Below are 20,371 nucleotides of genomic sequence, written 5' to 3' on the forward strand. Positions count from 1 at the left end.
CTCACAACTTCTCTCTGTCTTTCTTTCCTCACCTGTAAAATTAGGGAAGTGGGTCACTGGCTTTCCTAACTGTGCTCCATGAGAATTTCGTGAGATATTAATCAATGCTTCACAGAGAAACCTTTCCAATGACATTAGCTGAGAAACTCTTAATATGATATCCTTCTTGGAGATTCCAAGTGTATATTCGCATATTACAGGCTCTGAGTGAATCTGTCCAACTTAACCTTATTTGACCATAGACTTTTTTCCTTTTTTGGAGCCCTTAATAACTTTCCAAGTGTTTAATGACACACAGAATATACTTTGGAAAATTTTGCACCAGATTGTCTGTGAAGTCTCTTCTGGCTTTGATAACCTATGGTAATTAGAGACTGGTATGAAACAGAGGTGGATCTGTGTGAGTATTGGCATGTATGTAAAACTAGAACGTCAACAAGAGGAAGTAAATTTGGTTGGAGTAGTAAAGAGGCCAAGGATTGTGATGATCTTACTGTGTGCCGGTTGATGTGTTAGATCTATTTAACATTTATCATCTCATTTATTCATCACAGGGATCCTGTGAGGCATGCAATTTTATTATTCTCACTTACAGATAAGAAAACTAAGTCTTAGCATGATTTTGTATCTTGGCCAAGGTTTCATGGTGGGTATATGGAGTCAGACTAAGACTGCCCATCTTCAGCTACATCATGGGGGATTTATTCTGGGCTTTGACTGTGGAATAAATTTGAATGAGAGGATGAGGTAGACGTACTTGCAGTCACAGAGCTAGATTCTTGAGTCTACTACGCAAGAAATTCTGGGAGGGAAGAAGCAGGATAAGACCAAGCTCTGGAATGGGACCTGGATCACCAGGCAGAGACACATGACTTTGGACTTTTGGACTGACTTTGACATCTTAAAATGAAATTCTAGGGGTCTGGGGGCAGAGCAGAGCCAGGGCCTCCCAGGAATATAAGTGAACTTTAAAGCTATGGCCGAGAACAGCCATGAGCAAACAGGTTCTTGCTTACATTTCATGTAGTTTGGGCAGATTGGAGAACACATTTGCCTCTATCACTTCCAAGACATCATTCTGCGAGATCTCTCTGCAAAGAAAGAAATATAATTCAGGTCAGTTCAGTTACACTCCAGAAGTGGATTTAGAGCTCAGCATAGAGCCTTGTGCCTACAGTGATTCATGAGACACACAGAACTCTGTTCCTCCTCACAAAAAAGGCAGCTGTAATGATGAGGCAAAGCTAACAAATGAGATGTTAATACTTGCAGAACAATGAGAGGATAAACCCAAGGCAGTGATTCAGGTCAGAGGTTATTCAGTCTACAAATGTAGCACCTGAGGCCCAGAGAGGGAAAGAAACTTGGTTAAAGATATTTAGGGAATATGGGGGATGGGAACAAACTTTACATTCCCTAGACCAGGGGTCAGCAAACGTCTTCTACAGGACCAGGCAGTAATTTAATTTTTTTCTTTTTTGGCTTTGTGGATCATTTAGTCTCTGTTGCAACCACTCAGCTGATATTGTCGTGTAAAAGTGGTCATAGATATCATGTGAATCAATGAGCATGCCTCTGTTCCAGTCAGACTTTATTCATAAAAGCAGGGGGCAGGCTGGATTTTGTGTCATGGGCTGTAGTAGTTCAGTGACCCTGCCCTAGACCACGGAGGCAAGTTCTTCATTCTGCTAATCTGGCTTTGGGAGATGAGAACCTCAATTCAGTCTCTTTTAAAGAAACATCCATGCCATTACCCAAGCGGCGTTAGTTATTCCAGGACCTTTGGCATTAATGTTGTCTTGGCCTAAAATCCCCAGAAAAGATCCTTCAGATCCCAGCTTATTTCCTCCTGGAGTAATTTGAGGGGAGTGGAGGATGAAGTCCCCTCTGCAGAAGCCCAGAGCTTATGAGGAGAGAAGGGTGGCTTAATGAGTTAATGTTTATAAAGTGGCTCAAAGGTGAAACACGATATTATTAGGCCTCCTGAGGAAGACTCTCACGCAGCTTTAAGAGAGTCTCAGAAAATCTCATAGGCAGCATGCACTCAAATTGGCTGAGATGAAGCGCTGTCTGCTGGCCTGGGATTTAGCTGAGAAGCAATAGAAAGGCTCTTGATCAAGGGAAGAGCCTGGAGGGCAGGGCAGGGCAGGTAGAGGGCCTGTTGAGGGAGGGGAAGTATGGTTGTGAGTGCAGTCCTCTCAGGGAGGGAAACTGGTAACATCCGGGGCTTGTCAACTCAGAGGTTGGCAGGGTCGTTTCTCACACTCCCCCGTGAGTGCAGAGACATTTTGTGAGAGAAAAGCACCTCTTATTCTATGGTAGCTTCCTTTGTGATTCATTTGGTAAAGTGAATTGGTCTTCACAATTTTCATAGTTGAACATAGATGAGGGTGGTGTGTACATGTGTGTATTTAATAGGACATGTTGGCCATTGGGCATTTATTTTGCTCCTCTGTCCTTCAAGTGGAAAGAGTACTGGGAGGTGCAGAAATGAGAAGGAGTAGGAAAGGAGTGGTAGACCTTGAAAAATGAGACATTTATTTGAACACTTAAAGGAGTCAAGTGAAAGAGTTGCACAGGTAGAAAATAAGCATGGAGGAAAGCACTAGATGACAGAGAGGGTTTAAATGCAAATAGGCCCATATTGTCCAAAAGCTATTTCCAGGTTCACTTACAGGCCCTGGTAGGTTTGGTCACCCCCTTGCGGTAATATCTCAGTCTAATACTGCCTAAAAGGTGGACATTTCGCCTTAACTGAATTCATGTACCAAGCATTCCATTATATGGATTTTTTTTTCCAAAGAGAACTTAAAATTATTAAAACAAACTAGCCAAGAAACACTTCTAAATTAATTATTTCAGAAGGCAGTTCATATTTTATGGCCTCAACTTCAAGGACAGGAGAGGGTATTGGGGTTGGGTGGAGGCTGAGGGAACCTTTGGCTAGAGGAGGCTTGGGGGGAGGTGAACAGCATGCAGTAGTGGAAAAACACCTCACTGGAAAATTCACGGATCTTGCTCCAGTTCAACCCAGTTCTGCTTCTAGTTATTTCTACTCTCGTTGACTAGGTATCTACTCTTTACCAGCCACTCTATATACATTGTCTCCGATCCCTTTAGCATGCCTGTGAAGTCAGTGTTTTAATCTCCATGTTAATAAACAGCCCCATCTGTATGCAGAACCAGCTGTGGCTGACTGCCGGGCTGGAATAGTTTCTTCTACATGCCCTGCCTCCCAGGGCCACGCTGGGCCTAATATTTCCACTCCTATATATTTACTCAAAAGAAATAAAAACTCATGCCCTCCCAAAGAGTTGTACAGAGATGTTCATAGCAACTTTATTTGTAATAGCCCCAAACTGGGAACAGCCCAATGGATGAACTGTGGAATATCCATACAGTGGGATATTACTCATCCATAAAGTGGAACAAATAGCTGAACCAACATAGTTGAATCTTTAAAAAATTATGCTGAGTGAAAGAATGCAGACAGGAAAGAAAGCATACTGTCTGATTCCATTTATCTGAGGGTCTAGAAGAAGAAAAACTAATATGCAGTGATAGAAATCAGAGTAATTATCACCTGGGGCCTGGGATGGAGGTTGCTGGCAGGGAAGAGGCAGAGAGCTTTCTGGGATGATGGAAATGTTCTATATCAAGATTGGGGAGGTCTGAACATGAGTTTGTCTAACTTATTGAACTTTTTGTTTTTTTTTAAGTTATTTTTGGCTGCATTGGGTCTTTGTTGCTGTGTACCGGCTTTCTCTAGTTGCGGCCAGCTTGGCTACTCTTCATTGCGGTGCGTGGGCTTCTCGTTGCGGAGCACAGGCTCAAGGTGCGTGGGCTCAGTAGTTGTGACGCACGGGCTTAGTTGCTCTGCGGCATGGGGGATCTTCCCGGAACAGGGCTCGAACCCGTGTCCCCTGCATTGGCAGGCGGATTCTTAACCACTGTGCCACGAGGGAAGACCTAACTTATTGAACTTTAAGTTTAAAATGAATGCATATATTTTATTGTATATGAAACATACCTTAATACAGTTATTTAAACAGTGTCTTTCATTCAAAAGAAGGAGAGTAAATTCCATTTTGTTTGTGTTTTGAGAACTCTGAATTAAGAGAATTAACGGAAGGATGTTGGTTATATTGTCTGGCCAGAAGGTGGTGTTCAAATCCTAGCTCTATCCTGGAGCTTCTAGATAAGGTTCCTTCCCTCCTGGCTGTTCTCCCCGCAACCTCCCATTCCCTCTCCACAATCTATAAAGTGCATAGCTGAACTAGGTCAGAGGATCAGATTTTCTCAACTCTGGAGGCACATTAGAATCTTCTGGTGGACCTTTAAAAAACTTCCGAAGCCTGAGTTCGCATCGGAGAGTTGGATTTATTTAGTCTGGGGTGAAACTCTGGTGTTATTTTATTTTATTTTATTTTTCCCTTTAATTCTCCAAGCAATGGTGATTCTAATGTGCATGGTCTCTGGTGGTCTCTGTGGTCAAAACTATTTTCATAATCGTGCTAAAATATAATTTTTTCACTCATTCTATGAGCATACAGTGGAGCCCAGGGGCTAGTTGATGTGTGGATGCAGAAGTAGATATGAGACTCCATCTGTCTTCTATTAAACAAGATGTTAAAATGTTTTGAAAATATGTAAAAATCTATGGTACTCTTCTCCCTAATATTTTTTTGAACATGGTTATTTTGCATAACAACTGTTATTTATGTTATTATGTAGAGATTTATTATTGTTTTAAAATGGACTAGCAAAATATTTCCCAGTTTGAATTTCTAGAATGGTAAGTGTCAGTAGCTATAAGCTACATAAGCAAAATCTGTTCGGTGTCTTTAATAACTTTTAAGATGTAAAGAGATCCTGAGCCCAGAAAGTTTGGCAACTGTCCAATGCAGGCATTGAACGCTGTTCTTTTTTGGTGAGGGATCCTGATTCTGTGGAAAGCTTGTTTCCAGAGATGAGGCTCTCATCTCAGACGATGCTTCTCAGTTGTTCATGCATATATGAATCACCTGGGGATCGTGTTGAAATGCGGATTCTCAATGGGAAGATCTTGAGTGGGGTCTGAGGTTCTGCCTTTTTAATGCCTCAGGGTGATAGGGATGGTGCTAGTCTTGAGACCACACTTTGGATTGCAAGGTTCTTTAGAAGAATGGTAGTAACACCCTAACAGGCCTTTCTCCCCAACACACACCCAGTGGTGGGTATGAAAAGCATGATAGAGGAGGAGTGAAGTACTTGATTTTAAAAACCCTTTATCCCCTCTGGAAACCCTTCCCTTACTCTCTTATTGAAGTTTTTCTGTCCTCTAGATTCTCACAAGACTTCTTTCGTTTCTCAGTTAAAGCAATTACCATGTTGTTTTGTCATTGCTGTTTTCTGTGGGGGTTCTCATTGTCTAATTACCTAACCTGACTTTGAGTTCCTGGGTGGTATCTTATCCATCTATCTTTCTATCTCTAGCATCTAGTGGTATGTTGGCGTGTGATAGGTACTCAATAAATGCTTAGTGGGTGGATGTGTAGATGAAGAAGAAGTCATCTTCAGGTTCAGAAACAGCATCTGAAAAGCTGCAAAGGAGATGAAGTTTGTCTTCTGTAGTCTTTCAGCCCCCTTTCTGTAGCCAACGTGCCCAAGTATGGTATGTGATGGCCAAACCTAGCTTGTCTGTGAGTTAGATTTTTGTCCCAGGGATTTTTCTACATTTAATACACAGCAGGCAAGGGACACATACATGGATTTGGTCTATGTATGGATGTCTAATAGAGTCTGGATGCTTTTAGCTCTACCCCTACGGGTCATAGCATTTCCAACTCCTCTCTGGCTCACAGATGAGGTCCTTGAATTTACAAAACACCCATAGAGGAGAAAACGGGAGAGATGACTGGTGTGCCTGTAGGAGTTCTTAAAGCATTTGACTGGGTGTTAGATCTCTTCTGTGCATGGAATTCCACGTTTCTTTGAAGGCAGGGGAGATGTGCTTGCATGAAGTGCTAGAGATTATCAGGACATTCCCTCTGGAGTGAGTTTCAGAGCCACAATCAGATTCTACTCCAGATTGCATTGTTCTGGCCAATGAAGTGGTATTCCTATACAAGTACACTTGTGGGTGGGGGTCGGGTCAATAGGAGGGACTTTAGGGAGAGAATGAGCTTGTAGCATTCAGCTGGGTCCAGCCTGAAATGTCAACGTATCCTAGAGTGATATTCATTTGTCCACCATTTCACCTGACACTCAGTTGCCAAATGCTGGGACTGTTTCATTCAGAGAAGAGATGCTGCAGGTTTGTGGGATTAGGAAACACTGAAGAACTGTTACCAGCAATTCAGGACCTCCCTAGAATTTCAACGACATGTATGAATTGGAGAGCAGGATGTAATAAGAAATCAAACACTCACAGAAACATTGTCTTTGCTTTTTTTCTGATATAGGAGATATTCTCCAACCAGGTTTTCTCCTCTTTTCCCTTGTCCCCTGACCTTCCTTAGAGCATTTTCCTTCAGTAAATCTGACATATCCCTCCCTAACTGGGCATTCACCTGCATTAAAATATTTTTTTTCTTTCTTTCTTTTTTTTTTTTTTGGCGGTACGTGGGCCTCTCACTGTTGTGGCCTCTCCCGTTGTGGAGCACAGGCTCCAGACGCACAGGCTCAGCGGCCATGGCTCACGGGCCCAGCGGCTCCGCGGCATGTGGGATCTTCCCGGACCGGGCACAAACCCGTGTCCCGTGCATCGGCAGGCGGACTCTCAACCACTGCGCCACCAGGGAAGCCCTAAAATATTTTTCATACTCACTGAATCAGATTTCTTTCTTTTGTCTTTAATAACCTCAGGCTAAATTTAGTTGACTGTTTCTCTTCCCTGAGTCCCCTGTGGGACACCCTCACACACTCTCACATAGCCCTCAGACCACGCTGGGTTTGCTTTCTGGTTTGTCTCTTTCACCAGGTAAAGAACTCCTGGAGGATGGTGACATTGCCTTTCATCTTAGTATTTCTGCTCCCAGCCAAGTGTTTGCTGAATGAGTGAATTATCTTTGAAAGATTATAAAAGATTTTCCACCTTCGCTCTTGCACAATAAAGCTGTGTTCTTGAAAATTCGCAGTAAACAGAGTATTTGCAAATCAAAATGTGTATTAACGCAAGAAGGGAGCTTCTGGTTTCGCAGAGCCTAGGAGTGAATTTTTAAAAGAGTGAAGAGCTAATCCAACAAGTGTTCAACAAGTTTTGATTAAGCAGCTTTGGTATTTCAGGTACTAGGCTTCGCTCTAAAGACGAATAAAATGGGTTCTGGGTTTTATCAATTGTCTTTAACTCAGCGAGTCTAGTATTCTAGGCTTTCCTTAACTGGGTGCTATCTTCATTTGATGGGCTACGTCTGAGTTACTAGAAAGAATAAAATGGATTGTTGGTATGTTGTATTTGAATATAACTACAGATCTATAAATAATATACTTTCATATATAGTATATATAATACATAATTATATATGTATTATACATTGTGTTATATACATGCTTATATATTATACACACATAAGTGTGTGTATATATATTATATATGTTATATATAATATATATGTTATATATAAAATATATATATAGTATATATATGTATTTCTACCATATGTCTACTCCCTTAATTCTTCTGGAAATGTGCCAAATAAGTAAATACAGAACAGGGTGGGTGAAAATGTCCATGAAAATACGTTCCAGTAAATTTCATAAATCTCTCCAAATATATACTTCCACCCTTATTTAGAATTCCCTTAAGATCAGATCTGGAGACCTTACAATAGAGACCTGAGTTTGAATCCTGCCTCCATTTCTTACTAGCTGTACAACTGTGGCAAGTTACAGCAGAGTCTCTCTGAGCTTCAGTTTCCTTGTCTGTAAAATGGGAATAATTGCTATATCACAGGGATGTCAAAGGTATTAAATAAGATGGTATGTGTGAAAGCACAACGCCTCTCATGTGGTAAACTCAAATATCGCTGTGCCTGCTTCCGTCTCTCTGTGGAGTTGAGGACTGAAGTCCTCTGCATCTGGGAAATACTGGGCTCGCTGATCACTGAACTGGGGAAAACGATGTGAGCAAGTGTTCTAGGAATGCTTCTCTTGACCCTGCCCGCACATCATTTAAATTCTTAAGCCAGGCTATGGGATTATCCCAGATGCCATCCTGAGTCTTAACCACAGTGAGACCTGCCATCTGGTCTTTTGGCCAACAAAGGAGATTAGGCAGAGCACGTAGGTGCCCCAACAAGCATGTCTCCACCACTGAAGTCCTAATCTAAAAAGGAAGCTGGTCCCTTTGGGAGACGGTCAATACAGAGCGGAACATGTTGTCAGGGTGGGGTAAGGACATTGCCAATAGGCTCCTCTCACTTCCCCAGGTGGCGGCAGGTAGGTGCCTTCCTTTCCTGACATGTCCCATCTGCTTCCTTCTCCCTGGGCAAAGTGCGTCTTTGCTAAAGATGCTGTAAAGATGTCCCCAAATGAGACAGAAATTAAAGCACCCTCAGTGACTCGAATTCAACCCCTTCACTTTTAAATTCATCAACAACAAACTTGTGTCCATTTTTAATTTTGTCTTCATTTGAAATGTTAAGTAATAATCTATATTTTGGAATATTTCCCTTGCTTTGCTCAGCAGGTGAGGAAAGGAACTAAAACTCACAGACATAATAGCTAACGTTTATTATGCACTTCTTATGTGCCAAGCGATTTTTCTGCACTTTACATTTGTTAAGTTGCTTAATCCTCACAACAACCCTTTGAGGGAAGTACCATCCTTGACCCCTTTACAGAAGAGGAAAATGAGGCATACAGAGGTTAAGTAATTTCCCCAGTGCCACAGAGCCAGTGAGCGAAGTCGACCCAGGATATGAACGCACCATTCATGGGGCCTCAAAAAGATGGCAGAAATCAGATAGGCCATATTTCCAGTGACCCGGAAAACTATTTCCACTTCAGAAGATCTTGTTGTTATTGTTTTAATTTCCAATAGAGTATAAACTTTTGGCTCAGCAACATGCCTATAAAACAACTAAATACTGCCCCCTTCCTCCACGCTGCATGGTACTTGAGTTCTGATGAGGCAAAATACGTCAGCATGCTAAGTCAACTTCTACAGATAAATCAAAGTCCCAAGCAGTGACTCATAGGGTAAGTGCTTTTTTAGGGCATTCTCTATGCAAGGGCAAAACACGTAAGACAATAAAAAGCAGTGCCCCTGCCTTCCCAGAGTCTGCACTTTAGTTGGGTAGAAGCAACATGCATGGGAAGTTGGGCATGCACAGTCAGTAGAAGTGGAAGAAAGTATGAGAGGAATGTCCAACACAGAGCAGGGCAAACAGTGGGCATTCAACACCTTTTATTTTCCCTCTCACACCCTCGCTAAATGTCAGCATTTCTCAAGCTCTGTCTTAGTATCCCTTTAGATTTCCCTGTTAGAACCTCTCTGTTGATGCCTCACATGTCATCAGAACAAGTTTCCCTCTTAGACTGGAGACCCATGTCTGCAATGGCCAAAGCCATGTTCTGCATACCCTTGATGGACAACTAGTCTGGAGCAGGCTTATTATTTTCCTCTCCCAATTCTCCATCACATCCCCCCACCCAGGCACAACCCCAGACACCAGCTGCATTGTCATTCCTATTGTATCATTGGACCAACCCTAGCTTTAAATCTTGGGGTCATCTCTGACTCCTTTTTGACATTTAACAGATTCTAAATCTTCTCAATTACTTTTTTTTTCTTTTTTTTTTTAGTATTTCTTGCAAATATCCCTTCATTTCCCACCATCATTATCGTAATTATGGCTCTTTGCAATTTCCGCTGGACCAGCGGTACTTAACAGTCATGTGATGACTCAGGATTTGGGTCTGATGTGGGTCGTGAATCATCTTTTTTTTCAAACAAATTAAATGTCCCAGTGGCCAATGATTTACTCAAAAATTTGGAGTAGATTCAAGGATGTATATATGTATATACAGAGGGAAAAAAAATATATATATATATATTTTTTAACAAGAAAGTGGAATGGCTAGTGGGGAAAAGAGTGGAGTAGAAAGTGAGGACCTGGGGCTTCCCTGGTGGCGCAGTGGTGAAGAATTCGCCTGCCAATGCAGGAGACACAGGTTCAAGCCCTGGTCCAGGAAGATCCCACATCGTGGAGCAACTAAGCCCGTGCACCACAACTACTGAGCCTGCACTCTAGAGCCTGCAAGCCATAACTACTGAGCCCGCATGCCACAACTACTGAAGCCTGTGCGCCTAGAGCCCATGCTCTGCAACAAGAGAAGCCACTGCAATGAGAAGCCCGCGCACCGCAACGAAGAGTAGTCCCCGCTCGCTGAAACTAGAGAAAGCCCATGCGCAGCAACGAAGACCCAATGCAGCCAAAGATTAAAAAAAAAAAAAGAAAAGGAAAAAAAGTGAAGGCCTGGAGTTTACTCTGCCTGGATACAGGAGTGTAGTGAATATTTATGCTTGGGAGCCATGAGTAGGGAAGGTAAATGGAATTAAAAGAGGATGATAAAAAGGGAAGGAGGAAGAAAGAGCAGGAGGTAAAGGGAAAGAGGTTTTCTGGAGGTAGAATGATATTAGTGGTTAGAAAAGGTAGGTAATTTCTTTATTACTCTGTATTCCTGTCAGAAATTATTTAAACAGGAATTCATTACATTCTAAGTGATGGGAGATAAGGGGTTGGGCAGGTAATAAGTGAGGGGACGTTGATTGGGCCACTTGGCTTCAGTGCGGGCTGCCAGCTTTAGCAGAGGACAAAGAAGGGGAGGTGGGAGGGCTGGAGGTGTCTCTGACCCACAGGGATGGGTAAATTGTCTGTGGGTTTGGGACCCCGGCAAGTCTGAGCTGTGTAACTCAAGGCTGCCGGAATAAAGATGATGGTGATAATTACCTTTATTAGACAGTTACTGTGAGGCGGGCATAGTGCTAAATGTTCTACATGGGTAATCTCACTAATGGCCTCATCTTATCAGGGCCCTGCTGACTTGTATGTCTAAGTTCATATGCACGTGTTAGTGGCAGCATGAACCTGGAAGCCAGATAGGCCTGGATTCAAATTCTAGCTTTATCATTGCCTAGTTGTGTGACCTTAGACAGGTCAGGTAACCTCTATGAGTTTTATTTCAATGGGGGTAATTATAGCTACCTTTTAGGGTTTTATGAGAATTATGGATATAACATATGGCACGGAAGAGGTTTCTAGCTGCCCACCATAGTCTATTTTCCCCTCTTATTTCTGGGGGCACAGCTTGACTATGTTTCCTGGCAATCTTGCTGTTAGGTATAGCCTTGAGGGGAGAAGGCTTCCGCTAAGGAATGGGAGCAGAAGTGACGTGTGCTGTGCCAGATTTGCCCGTAACCCCTCTCGTGTGCTCCTCTGTGCTCTGTCTCCCATCCAACCTGGCTGAAGGTGCCAGGACAAACCTGGGGGCCAGGATTGAAAACGGAGAAGCTACTGGTGGCTTGGGGTCCTAAATCAAGTGCTGAGGAGTACCACCCGACTACGAGGTGAGAAAGAAAGAAACTTGTTCTTAAGGTCCCTGACATTATGGGGTTTGTGGTTGACATCTAACCACTCTGATACCTAAGGTAGGAGTCTAGCATCCAGCATCCTGTCTGTATTTGCTCAACAAATGCTCCTCCCATCCGGGCAGGTATGAGTTTTGCATCTACCATCTGCTGAAAAATGGGTATATACAGTAGGTGTTGAGTACATTTTTGTTGGCTGGCTAATTAGGAGTCCTGTAGAAGTGTCGCTTGGCCAAACTGGGAGGAAACAAACAACAACCAAAAAAATCCCTCCTCAAAACTGTCTATATGTGACCTCGTTTAGCCAGAGACCCCTGTTCCTTGGTGACACAGTATTTACTCCCTGTGATTGAATTGCTTGGCCTCTTGTGGGGAACACACCAGCTGGCTGCTCCTTATTGAATTATGGGCCCTTGGCTTTTTTTTCTCTCTTTTTCAATTATTTCATGAAAAAAAATGCCAGAAAGAACAACTTTTTAACAATGGGGACTACTAAATCCATTAGCACACAGACCCTGGGAGGGTGTTCAGGTTAAGAAATTTGAACCCTCAGCTCTGTAACCTCCAGCAGTGCAGAGGTGCGTGAGGTGAGGTCTCCCTAGTGGGCAAAAGCAAGTCCTTCATCACTTTGGCAAATCACTGGAGCTCTCTGAGATCCATTTTCCTCTGTAAGATGTTGCTAAGGCCCTCTGTCCCTCAGTACATTTTACACTCGATCCTTTGTAGTTGGCAGGGCTATTGAAGATCACATGAATAATGCATGTCACGCGGGAAGAAAAAAGCACATAGTGTTATGCAAAGGTCGTGCTGCTTACTGTTATTTTTATTACTTCAGTGGGGTCAGGAGACCTCAGTTCTAGTCCTGACTCTGCCACTAATTAACCACTTTCCTTGAGTCAAATCAGTTACCTTCTCTGGGCCTTTGCTCCTCATCTATAAAACAACACTGTTGATCCAGATGACCTCGTGGGTCCATTCTAGCCCTAAAATTCAGTGATTTTAATTATATCTATGATTCTGTTATTAAAAGGCAGCCACCCACATTGTTGGCAGTCCTCCATGACAGCCAGCTTCCATTTCTAAAAAGCCGGGCTGAAGGCAAGGGAGCCATGAAGCCTCCTGATTAAGGAACTGCACCTGTTCCCTTACGAGCAGGTCTGTGGGCGGACCCAGGAGGGAGCAACGGGACAGTAGCCCCCAAGGGCCATCCTTCCTGAGCCCTGCACAACGTGAGAAAGTGCCCTCGCCTGAGCCATCAGACTCCTGAAGACAGTGTTTGTTTTATTGTCAGCTTAAAGAGGGCGTCATTGATCTTCCTGTAAGCCAGTGTTGATTTCTTCCTTGTCATACATCCCGAGCCTCTTTACCAAAGAAACTCAAATCTGTGTGTGTGTGTGTGTGTGTGTGTGTGTGTGTGTGTGTGTGTGTGTAGTTGTTGTAGGCTTTTCTGTCCACTTGTGTCGCCCAGCAGCCCCTCAAAAGCTTCCTTAATTATTTTCTCTGGGCTCTATCACGCCTTTCTGCTACCCTTGCCGCACTTGTAACGTAATTCGCCCTTCCCCAGCGGGCTTTCGTCCTCCTTCCAGCCTCTGTCTTCACTCTGCAGTTCATAATTACTCTCGCTTTTATGCCCCTCCATTTTCCACCTCATTAATTCTTACTCTCGGCACAAGAGCGTCTCCTTTATGGGTTGCAGTGAAGGAACTACAAGGAACTCACATTTGGCTCCTTCTGAATTTGAGTCGCTTTGATTGTCTTGTTTTCCTCTTTCGAGGTGCTTGAGTCTAGGGCCCTCATAAGCACCCTGCATGCAGAGCTGTTATCCACCCTGCCCTTTGCTACCTTTTCTGAATTTCTTTGAATTTAGAAATTCAGGGGCCTAATTTCATCAACCCCCTATTTAATGGATTTTATATCCGTTTCTGAGCAGTAGGTTTCCCTCTCCCATCCCAAATGGTGGTTGAAGGCCCTACTCCAGGGCCTCCTTTGCCTCCCCGATGGTCCTGAAAGTGTCCCTGTTTTTACAGCTAAGAGACCTGTATGGTCAGGAAAAAGAAAGGAAGTTTTTAAAAAGAGCTTCCTATTTTATGAAACTCTGCCGTGCCTGGAGAAATCTGTGGTCATTCTAGAAAGTGAGGAGGAAAGTGGATTCTTTTCCAAGCTGAATCTTCGGTTCAGTTGGTTAAGGCCACCCAAGATGTTGGGGATCATCAGCCTCGTTCAGTATATGTCCAGGCCTCTTCCGTGCCTTGGAAACCTTTGTTTAAACAAAAGCTTAGAGAGTAGCAAAACAAATAATAATGGAATTGTTCCCGTCAAGGTCTAGGGCGTTGGCTGTGTGGGGCAGAAGAAGACAACCCAGATCTCCTTCCTCACTCCAGCAGCTTCTGAGGGGCGCTTCCTTCTCCTATGTGTGTGTGTAATTTAATTGTGAAATATGCATTTGTCTGGTCCCAAGATAATTTCAAGTAATGGAGATCCTTTTAGGAAGACATCTTTTGGAAAAGTTTTTTAATCTTATTTTTGTAATGCCACTGAAATGAGAATTTCAGGGTATCAGAAAAGGAAGGAAAGGACTTCAGTGGTTATCTTCTGAATTTACTTTCCTGTACATGCCTCCTCTCCCCTTTTTTCAAACAGATAAAATAACAAAGGCACAAGAAGCTGTAATTACATGGGTAGTTAATAATTGTGCTGGTCTCGGCTGAGATGTTCTTTACCTATGATGACAAGAGTGCCTTTTCATTCATCCACTCAAATTCCGTTATATGGGTCTCCTTGCTGGAGCTGTAGAAACAATGTCAAGGCTAACCGAGTTCCAGGAGAGGGGATATCTATATTATGAGCCAGACAACAGAGCTAGCACTGTAGACCCGTACAAGTACTTGTAGACCCATTCAAGCTGTGTGAAGCTGGCAAAGTTACTTAACCTCTCTGAGCCTCAGTTTTCTCATATGTGAAATGAGGGCAGTGGTATTTATCTTGCAAAACTTTGTGAGGATTAAATATTAAATAATTACATATTAAGTATTTAAAGCTTAATAAGTGTTAAAAGAAATGCTATTTATTATCATTGTTGTTATTTTTCTCTCAAGTCTAGTCTAGTGACTATAGATCCCTTAGAGTCAAGGACTTGGTTGTCTTCATAGCTTGTCACCTGTGCCTCTAGCAGGTACACCAGAAATGTGTGCTGAATGGACAGATGACATTTGCAGCCTTTGAAGTCCTTTGCTTTGTATTGATTCAACATGTATTTTTACCCTCACATTTGAGTAGTTGAGCAGGGAGGAAACCCTTTCCAATTTTAAGGCGCAGTCTTTAAAGTTTTCTCCAAGGACGCCTTCCCTAATGCTGCAGAATTAAGACAGTTGCCTTCCTCCGAGCTTCCCTCCTGCACTCCTTGTGTCTTTGTCATAGTGGGACTAACAGTCACGTTAGCTGTGCTTATGGCTGCAGGCCCCTGAGGTCTGGAGCTGTGGCCCCTGTCAAACTTTCAATAGCGCTAGGCCCAGGCATCGTACTCAGCAGGCTTTCAAATGTATTGAGTTGGAGGGAACAGGTATTACACAGTGTTTTAGTATATTGGGCACCAAATCTTAAATTCCTTTGCAGACCTTTTCTTCAGACATATTCAAAAGAATACAATTCCTGCCTTCAAGGAACTTTTAATGCAACAGGAAATTGCACTGTTGTCTTCTCCATGGTGACTGATTTTCAAGGCTTCCTGTTCAACAAGTGATTGTTGATTGACTAAATTAATGAGAGACGCGAAAGCTGTTATCTTGTTTATCAGTGAAGAATGATTAAGCACAGAAAGGTTAGGTGATTTACCTCAGGCCACACAGCAAGTTAAAGAGAAGTAAAACCTGGGTCTGCCAACTCCCATGCTGATGTTCTTTCAAGCACCCAGTGCAGCATCCCAGATCTCATACCTAATTTTAAGCTATGAATAGCCACCTCCTTCTTGCTTGCCCATGATACATTTTCTTTCTTTCTTTTTTTCTAAAAAAGTGTAAATATCTGGAGGAAAAGAAAAACCTTCTGACCAAATGTGCCTTTGGTAGAAATTCTGGTACCAATTTATTACATCAAATCCGGATTTAGATTTCAGAATCCATTTGAATATATTCATTTCACAATTTGTATATCTAACTACCTTTTCCTCTGTCGCCAACCACAAGCAACTTCCCTCCATTTAGGATCATTGTGTCTTTAAATCTAAGACCTAAGACGCAGGAATTACCATAGCAACTTGCTTTCCAGTTAGACGGCAATTGCTGACAATCAATATGATTAGACAAGGTCAGTGACAGAGAAGGCCCCACAGTGTTTAAAGAGAGCTGAGGAAGTGCAGGGATGAGGAAATGAGAAAATGATTGGAAAAATGTCTCCCCAGGGTTGAGTATGAGCTCCTTATTGCTTGCTGCTTGTGTAACCTAAGGAGACGTCTCATAGTAGCAACAGTTTCCAACCTGCCAGCAAGAGCTGGGGGAGGCTGAGAGATGTTTAGTTGTTTTGGTTTTCCTTTTTTCTGGTCCCCAAACACTTTACAAAACTAAAGACTGAAAATCACCGACTTGAAAGTGAGGATAAATAGTAGCTGAAGGGGGACTTAATGAAGAGGCAAACCAGGGCAGCTGTTTTCAGACCAGAGTGGGAACGAGGGTGTTTGTGAGGAAAGGGGAGGGTCCACAGCTAAGTTTGCCTGGTGTGGGGCTGTGGAACTGGGGTAGCTCCAGGCATCATGGTAAGTGTCGCTGGCCTCGAACCCTGCATCATTTAAGCCCCTTTCTGTAGCTTCCTCTCCCCCTCTTCCTGTACTGATCTCTAGCGTTCATTCATACCAAAGCGTCATACCAAAGCGTCAGCATCTGGTAACTGATTACAATTTGATTGCAGGGGACAGCATTGCATTTTAATAGGGAGCAAAGCGTAAGCGCAACAGTCATTGTGTCTGTTAGGCCCAGAGGAGCAGATAGCAGAAGTACTTCTGGCTCCTTTCTGGAACTCCTGAAAATCACATCTGTGCCCTACCAAGATTTCATAGCAGGCTGGTTTAACATGAGGACCTCACTCACTTAAGGAGAAGATGAAATGAGGTGATTGTTCTAGTGGCTGAATTGTAGACACTTCTCGGGCACAAGGCCACACCATAGAAAGCAAATGCAAACCCACACACCCTGGGAGCGTTTGTGTGGAGGAGAGAAGACCCGACTTCTGGAGGGCTCGCATGTTTGCTATCCAGCAGGAGAGCCTAGAGCGAGTAACTTCCTGCCTGATACCCCTGTCTGTCTCTCCCCTTCCCGAGCTATTCTCTGCCCGAGGACTGAGTGGAATGAAGGCAGTTCTAACATGGGAAGGATGAAAGCTGGAGCCCTTGGAAGGCGGTGTGAGGTCAAGCCTTGGGTTATCAGTTTTCGCCTGACCCCTAAGAAACCCTGAGTCGTCAAGGAAAGCCAACCTGTTAATCCTGTGGTTGACATGTCCGTACCTCTCTCCTCTAGCAGAGAGTCTCTGTGGTACTTGAAGCGAAGCGAGGTAGTGGGTGCAGGATCCACAGCTGGCGTCTAGGTTTAGTCTTCCACTTACTTATCAGTAGTGTGACCTGGGACGAGACTCTTGACTCTCCAAACCTCATGTGTAAAGTGAATAAACAACTCTTGTATCTACTTCATACAATCCAAATCAGACGTGGTGCCTGTGAAAGCATCTGGCAAACTGGAAAGCCTTAAACACATGAGCCTGTTTTTGGAACGATTACAGCGATTACTCTCAGTGCTGTTATGACTGGTATCTTTCTCTGAGCAGACCCCCCACTCCCTGCCCCATTCTGCACTCCTTTCCCTCATTTCCATTATGCTTTTCCTCCAGACACCAGTTTTTGAGATAAAACTCGTGACTCAGAACCAACTCGATCAATTCACCCCAAGAACTGTTACTGTAGGCCCAACATTTCTCTCCTCCAGAGAAATAGATAGAGGGGTTGGAGAGAGGGTGACATTTAACATATAAAATGCTGCGGGGAGGTAGAATTTAGGCATTAAGGATGAGTCGGAGAAGGTGTTTTAGTCAAAAATTGTATTTTGTGGAGGTGACCCCTGCCAGTGCCTCTCACGTAATGCTGCAGGTGGTGCCGCTTCCTCTACCGACCCAGGTGGCTACCCGCTGTCACATTTGACATGTTTGTGTCTTTAAGCACCGGTGCTGGTTTTCATAGGCTTTATGCTTTATACAAAGTGTTGCTCTTTTAGAACATGGGATGACTGTGTTACAGATAAACTGTGTTCTGATTTGCTGCTGGAAAGACACATCACCGAGAATTGCAGGAGAGGAGAGAGAGCAGATATCCTAACGAGGCCCTGAGGAGGTCCTTGTGTGCAACTTTCCCCTGTAGGCATAGTTTTCTCCAGTGCTTTATTTGATTTCACGCTGCCTTTCATTTTCAAAGGGTCTTTACTAGGAACAGAAGGGAACAAAGGCAATGAACACTTGATGTACGTTAACATCATGCCCATCTAAGGGGCAAAGCTGTGGGGTGTAACTCTTTGGCAGTATCCTCTTCCCTGCCTTCCACCAGGAGAGCGTTTTGGGTCTCAGAGGAGGTCAGGGTGATGCCTATATTGGTTTTAACCATGCCTTCACCCCTCCTGTGCCGAGTGGCATTTAAGGCTATGAATCCACCCTGATTCCTAGTCTTCTATCAAAACTTATCTGCCTGTGAGTTTATCGTATTATGGAACTTTAGAACTACAGAATAAATCCTGGTAAGAGGAGAGACCCAAGAGATCATTTGTTTCCAACTCTCTTATGAATCGAAGACCACAAGAGGGTGATTGTTTCCTAGCTGCTCAAGACTTGCGTGGGTGCTGGTACTTTATATTTCCAGGCATCAGTTTTGCATTTTTATGAAGGACTGCAATCTTCGAACCATGAGTAAGGTGAGAGTTCCAAGCACACCAGCTGGCCGGTAGGACAGAGATTTGAGACAATAGTGCATTTTAAATACATCTTAGATCACAAGATGTATAACTTGATGCCATCTGCTCGAGGTGACTATCACCAGCAATTTCAAATGTGTAGCTTTCATTTAAAAAGGTGAACACCACTTCTCTCCCTCTCATTATTCTCTCTCTCCATCATCCATAATCAATTTGTGGACAGGTAGATATAGATACTATATATACTAGATTCTAACAAAAAGAAAGGTTCCCACATGTTTTAGATTATCTGCTATGGACATGAACCAACATCTTTAGCCATGATTATTTATATTACATGGAACAATCAACAGGGTTAATTATTGTCATGAGGGAAACAGTGCTTGACATCTTGCTGCTCAAAAAAATTATTTTCTTTCTCTTTGGGGATCTAAAATTTATTCCCACCAAGACGGAATTTGTTATCTTTGATTTCTGTTTCATCACCTTCAGTCATCCTTTATGTTCATTGTCTGTTTGTATATTTACTATCCACCCTTCACTTAAACATTGTACCACGTTGGAGCTGTGAATGTCCCCCAAAGATTTATTCAAAGAGGCACAGAGTCTCCTCCTAAGTATTCTTGCTGCCAGCCATCAGTTCTGCATTATTTTACTTTGATACCTCAGCTTCTCAAAAGCCTGCTTGAACATTGGAACTTCAGATTCTATTACGATTCTGGGAGTCTAACTATGATTCTCACTGCAGCTTGTCCCAAAACACAAATGCCCTCATACATATAACCACTTGGAGCTAGTGGGAAGGGAAAGCTGGAACGGGCTTGGCACTGGAGACGGATGGCAGCGACTTGAAAGTCAGGATCAGAAGGGGAGCAACCATTATGCCACATGCCCTTCTGTCTAACCTTTGGATCAACTCCTCTTCCCTCTCTTCACAGGCGGTGCCCATCTATAAACTGGTAAAGCCAGTTTAATGCCCCGTGCTAGACAGGGTGAGGGGTAGGAGTCAGAAGAACTGTTCTCTACCTACTTTTCCTAGTAACTAGTCTATCGGCCCATGGGCTAATAACTTAAATGGGGTATGCCTGTTCCTGTGATTTATGTGAAGATGATAATACCTATTTCATCCCTTTTCTAGGATGGTGTGAGGATCAGCTTAGCAACATGTGCTAAATGGATAAATGAACAGTAGGTAGGAAAGTGCTTTGAATAGTTAAATGTATTTTCGAAAGGCAAAGCATATAACTAATGCAGGCATAATGTTACCTAGCTTTGGAGTTGCTATGGTAATATGATTGCCCAGTTTGTGATTGGACTCACTCAGTTATCGTTCTCAGCTCTATTATCCCAACCGCACCTTCTCATCCCATAGATTTAAGATATTTTTCTGTTCTTTGTTTTGGATTCTCAGCTGTTCTTACATGTGAATGACAAGAATTAGCTTGTTCACTTTCTGTTGCTGAATACATCCTTTGATGTTTAGATCTGATTTATATGGGAGCTTTGACTTCACAAGTGTGTGTGTGTGTGTGTGTGTGTGTGTGTGTGTGTATGTGTATGAGAAAAGTTGCCTTTGGTGTCCTCAGCACCTTGTTTCTACAACGTCTTCCCTCTTTCTATCATTCCTTCTTCCTCGAGATGCTCGGTACCATCAGGCAGCTCCAGTTTGTCAAGGTAGAAGGTAATCTAAACTGTATCTTCCACTAAGATGTTGGTTACCTCCTTCTGACATCTTCCTATTTTCAAAGGAGAGCCAGGGGAAGGTGATTTACTACCATAAAGCATGAAACAGTGGTGTTGGGAGTTTGGGCTAATATGGAAGTCTGGGATGAGGGTCTCTCTACCTCCAGGCACATAGAAA

The 20,371-nt window shown here is 43.1% G+C and overlaps 1 protein-coding gene across 3 annotated transcripts in view; it reads right to left on the reverse strand.

The window, feature by feature from the left end:
• Positions 1 to 20,371, reverse strand: part of FSHR (follicle stimulating hormone receptor) — a 163,610-nt gene that overhangs the window by 53,286 nt on the left and 89,953 nt on the right. For all 3 annotated transcript variants that reach the window (XM_024753493.1, XM_024753492.1, XM_024753494.1), the window contains exon 3: positions 1,017 to 1,091. In XM_024753493.1, coding sequence (XP_024609261.1) covers positions 1,017 to 1,091 — 75 coding nt within the window. The remainder of the gene's footprint in view (positions 1 to 1,016; positions 1,092 to 20,371) is intronic.

This window comes from Neophocaena asiaeorientalis, unplaced genomic scaffold (assembly GCF_003031525.2).
Source record: "Neophocaena asiaeorientalis asiaeorientalis breed wild unplaced genomic scaffold, Neophocaena_asiaeorientalis_V1.1 scaffold171, whole genome shotgun sequence".
Classification (NCBI taxonomy): Eukaryota; Metazoa; Chordata; class Mammalia; order Artiodactyla; family Phocoenidae; genus Neophocaena; species Neophocaena asiaeorientalis.